The sequence below is a fragment of the Sabethes cyaneus genome, chromosome 2, assembly GCF_943734655.1.
Source record: "Sabethes cyaneus chromosome 2, idSabCyanKW18_F2, whole genome shotgun sequence".
Lineage (NCBI taxonomy): Eukaryota > Metazoa > Arthropoda > Insecta > Diptera > Culicidae > Sabethes > Sabethes cyaneus.
The window spans coordinates 222,213,272-222,217,912 of NC_071354.1; the positions used below are offsets into that span (position 1 = coordinate 222,213,272).

At 44.6% G+C, this 4,641-nt stretch overlaps 1 protein-coding gene across 1 annotated transcript; it reads right to left on the reverse strand.

Annotated features, from left to right (window-relative positions):
• Window positions 1-1,794: 1,794 nt before the first annotated feature.
• Window positions 1,795-3,934, reverse strand: LOC128736690 (uncharacterized). The gene is made up of 2 exons (XM_053831178.1): window positions 2,959-3,934; window positions 1,795-1,952 (listed from the first exon to the last, which is right to left on the reverse strand). Exons 1-2 carry the CDS (start codon window positions 3,932-3,934, stop codon window positions 1,795-1,797), a joined length of 1,134 nt encoding a protein of 377 aa, XP_053687153.1.
• Window positions 3,935-4,641: the final 707 nt, after the last annotated feature.

The following is a 4,641-nucleotide window of genomic DNA, read 5'->3' on the forward strand; positions in this document are numbered from 1 at the left end:
GCAGAGTAGTTGAGTTTGGACCGGTAAAAACCACAGGAACAGTTCGAGCTCTGCAGCGGGTGTTGTCAACAAATCTTTGACAATAAGCTACCACACGTACTAAGCGGTTAAATTGGGAATAGCGTTCAAATAATGGATTGTATCTCGGCTGTATTGTGGCAACGGCTACTAGTATGGTTTTACGTTCACTTTCTGCATCTTGTGTTTCAATTTGCTTAGGAATGGGCCAGTTCCTTTCTGGAGACGAGAGCCACTCTGGTCCCTTTTTCCAGAGCTTGCTTTGCAGAAAAGCGTCAACCTGCATTCCTCTGGACAAAAGGTCAGCCGGATTATGAATCCCTACTACATGATTCCATTGGGCACCGTGAGTGGTAGTTTGAATTTCCGACACCCTGTTGGCAACGAAAGTTTTCCAAGCATTGGGAGGCGATTTAAGCCATTGGAGGGTCACGGTGGAGTCAGACCAGAAGAAGCATTTACACATTTTGAGGTCCAAAGCTTCAATGGTTCGTGCGTAGAGGCGGGCAGCAACAACAGCCGCGGATAGCTCCAACTTAGGTAACGAAAGTCTCTTCAAAGGAGCAACACGGGTTTTTGCAGCTAATAACTGGACGTTCACCTTACCGGTGGAGTCTATAGAACGTACATAAGTGCATGCCCCATAAGCAACTTCCGACGCATCAGCAAAAGTGTGGAGTTGAATATCCGATTTTGGTAGAAAGGCGTATCGGTCGATTCTAAACTCCGACAGCCGAGGTAGATCGTAGTAAAATTTTTCCCATTTCAACTTTAAAGAATCTGGTACAATATCATCCCACGAACACGCTGTTAACCAAAGCTCCTGCATCAGTATTTTACCTCGTACAACTATTGGTGCTACCAGACCAAGCGGATCAAACAATTGAGATATGGCAGAGAGGATTGATCGTTTCGTCACTAGGTTTACTTCTCGGGTTGCATGGCAATCGAATCGGAATTGGTCCACAGCAGGTTCCCATAAAATACCCAACGTTTTCACCGTTTCATCCGAATCAAATTTCAGGGCAGATTGGGTTCCAAGTTGTTCTGCGTTCAGCCCTTTTAGTAATTCTAATTTGTTTGAAGTCCATTTTCTAATGGGAAATCCTCCCTTTCCCAATAGTTCTGTCAATTCGGCTCGCAACCTGTATGCTTCAGGAATGGAATCAGCACCGCCAATAAAGTCGTCCACGTAAAATGATTTGCGCAGTGCATGCTCACCCAGGGGATAAGGTTTTCCTTCGTCTTCCGCAAGCTGCTGAAGGGTGCGCGTGGCTAAAAAGGAAGATGGACCTAGACCATAGGTAACTGTTAAAAGTTCGTATGTTGAAAGTGGTTCAGAATTGCTGAAACGCCATATAATCCGCTGCATAGGTGTATCGTCAGTGTGAATAAGTATCTGGCGATACATTTTCTCTATATCAGCCACTAGAGCTACAGGGTACTTTCGAAAGCGAATTACCAAAGTCAGCAAATCGTCCTGCACGACAGGTCCTACACATAGAGCATCATTCAAAGTATATCCTGATGACGTTTTGGAAGAGCCATCAAATACGACGCGAGTCTTCGTGGTGGTACTTTGTTCTTTAATGACCGGGTGGTGTGGAAGGTATAAACCATTTACGGTTGTATCGATTTCATCGATAAGGCGCATATGACCCAAAGAAAGGTATTCTTTCATGAATTCATCATAACTTTTTTTCAACATTGGATTATTTGCGAATCTGCGTTCAAGTAACGAAAAACGGCGCAAGGCGGCAGGTTTTGAGTCTCCAATCAGTCCGTCGAAACCTGGACGTTTGGGGTATCGCACAATATATCGCCCGTGCTCGGTTCGAGATACAGTAGATTGATAATGATCTTCGCACGCTCTTTCTTCGTCAGATAGCAACGATCTGGGACAAAGTTCTTCTGTGCACCAAAAGCGTTCCATACTGTGTTCGAGAGGATCCAATGAAATGGTTACCGTTTTGCAGCACGTAGTATCAGCATTTGAAGGTATGAGATGAGCTCCGCCAGCAACTATCCAGCCAAACACGCTATCGACTAGTACAGGAAGGTGTTGAGGCAATTGTATACGAGTTGCAGATGGAAAGCACTCAAAGAAGTACTGAGAACCCAAAATTATGTCGATTCCATTAGAGCAGTTAAAACTAGGATCAGCCATAAAAATATCATTTGGAATGTTCCAACCGTCCACTGGAATGGTTTTTGCAGGAAGCTTTGTAATCATTCTTTTAAGGATTAGGAAGGTGACTTCGCGGGAGAAATCTCCTTTTCGGGAGCGGATTTTAGTCGACACTGACTCGGTGGAGTGCTCAGGTTTCTCGGCGATTCCTTGTACAAGAATATTAGTGCGCTGACGCTTCAAACGCAATAATTGTGCTAATCGGTCGGATATTAAGTTGGGTTGGGACCCGCTATCCAACAAAGCGCGAGCATAGTGCTCCTTTCCATAGACATCCGTAACGCACAGAATAACAGTCAGCATGAAAACGGTAGGAGATGAATCTTGGACGACAATATTATGTTGCATATCAGTGAACTGGGTTATAGCTGGAGCACTATTTACTTTTTGATGATCATTGGAATAGGAGACATTTGGTGGCCTAGGGTTACTATAGGTAGCAACATTTAATGCTGTTGCTTGACTGTTTTGTCCAAAATTATTGGAATATCCGGGATGTAGTAGGGAATGGTGTCGCTTTCTGCACACTCGACATGTGTAATTAGAGTTGCAGTCACGCGCAAAATGATCTTTGCGGAAGCAATTTACGCATAACTTTTTCGAATTCACTAAACGAAGCTTTTCAGCAATCGGCATGTTACGGAAGTGAGAACAATTCACCAGCAAATGTCGGTTGTCACAAGCATGGCACTTTGGAGAAGTATTTTCGGTAGCAGAATGAGATGACATCCTGATGGGTACGGAGTGTTTACGAAAGACGGAACCATTCATGTGCGATGCGGAAGTGGATGGATTGGCATTGTTATTAACGGATATAGATTCAAGTACTCGAATACGTTTCTCCAAAAAATCAACAAGACAGGTGTAGCTTTGATCCTCAACGGTAGCAGCATGATTTTCCCACGCCTTGATCGTATCATTATGCAAACGTGTACACAAAAGATGTTCTAACAACGTACTCCAGGCGTCAGTTGGTTCGCCAAGCTGCTGCAGGATTTTAATATGACGTTGAAATTCATCCAAGGTAGAATGTAATGCTACGGCTGTCTCTGTCCTCATACGCGGGATATCCATTAGGTCCTGAAGATGTCGTTTTTTCAGTAGGTATTCATTTGAGTAGCGACTAATTAGCGATTCCCAAGCAAGAGGATAGTTCGCTGCACTAATTGCAATAGCTTCAATTAGCTGCGCTGCTTCTCCTCTGAGGGCAGCACGGAGATAGTGGAATTTCTGGATCATAGGCAATTCGTCATTGTCGTGGATAAGTGCTAAGAATGTATCGTGGAACGTTAGCCATTGTTTGTAGTCGCCGTCAAATTCGGGAAGTGAAATAGTAGGCAACTTCAGATTAGACAAGGTGGACGAAGCGCGAGAGGGAACGTCTGGAGGGCGGCTGAGTGCAGGAAGAGTTGGAGGAGGCAGTTTAGATCGCAGAATTGCTTTTATTCTAAAAAGCTTTGGTTCATATGTAGCACGAAATTTCAGATTGGTACTCTTGCCATCGGTGGATATTTCCAAATCTTCGAGAGTGGATTGAGTTTCTTCGAGGGATGTCCACAGCACGTCCAAGCTTTCCAGGCGAAGCGGCACCTCGAGCTCATCCCGCCCAGCGTCGTATGTTTCGATGAATTTCTCAGCTCGTCCCAGCTGATCTAATAATGTTGTTCTTCGGGTGTTGAGCTGCTCCTTTCTGCGTAGGATATCACTTTCTCCACCGTTTTGATCCATAATCCAATGTCGAGAAATACCTGCCAACAATTAAGACCAGGTAGACCTGGATGCGAGCAAATAATGTGCTTGGAATGGTACTAACCTTACCCAAGGCTTTTTAGTGCCTTGAAATTATTTTTTATAGTAGCTAACAGCAACGATCGACGCCTAGCGCGGCTCGAATGAACGCTTAAAATTTTGATGCGATGATATCGCCGATATTGGGTTTACAGTCACAATTGGTCGATGAGTGCCGCCACCGTTTCACGAATGAACACGATGGCCACTAGGGAAATAAACGATGACGATAAGGCAGACGTCTAGTGTTGGCTCCGATATTGATGACAGCGCACTGGATTGTGCTGAGGTACGATGTGATCGTCTTTTAATTGGTAGAAATCTCAGCAACGATGAAGCAATTGATGCATAGGAAAGAAAGAAAAAATCTAAAAGCACCCACAGGTGTGTTTGCGAGATTTGGACAGGTACTTTACCTATTGCCCAATAAAATTAGGCCTTGTATAAATAATTAGCTGGATCGGTTGCGGGAACAAATGAACTAATCTGGAAGATGCACGCTGGCGTGGTTTGGTCAGGAAAAATGCAATGGCGGGCTCGGAGGAGTGAACAAAGGTGTCACGAATTACAATGCAGCGTCACAAAATCACGATGGCGCCGGCTTTGGCGTCGGTACGCTATTCAGGCGGGTTGGTAAAGCTGCTAGC

Coding starts and splice junctions, on each gene's coding strand:
- LOC128736690 (XM_053831178.1), bottom strand. CDS start 3,934: ATGGATCAAAACGGTGGAGAAAGTGATATCCTACGCAGAAAGGAGCAG. Junction 1,953..2,958: donor CATGAATGGTTCCGTCTTTC/GTAAACACTCCG, acceptor TCTCGAACACAG/TATGGAACGCTTTTGGTGCA.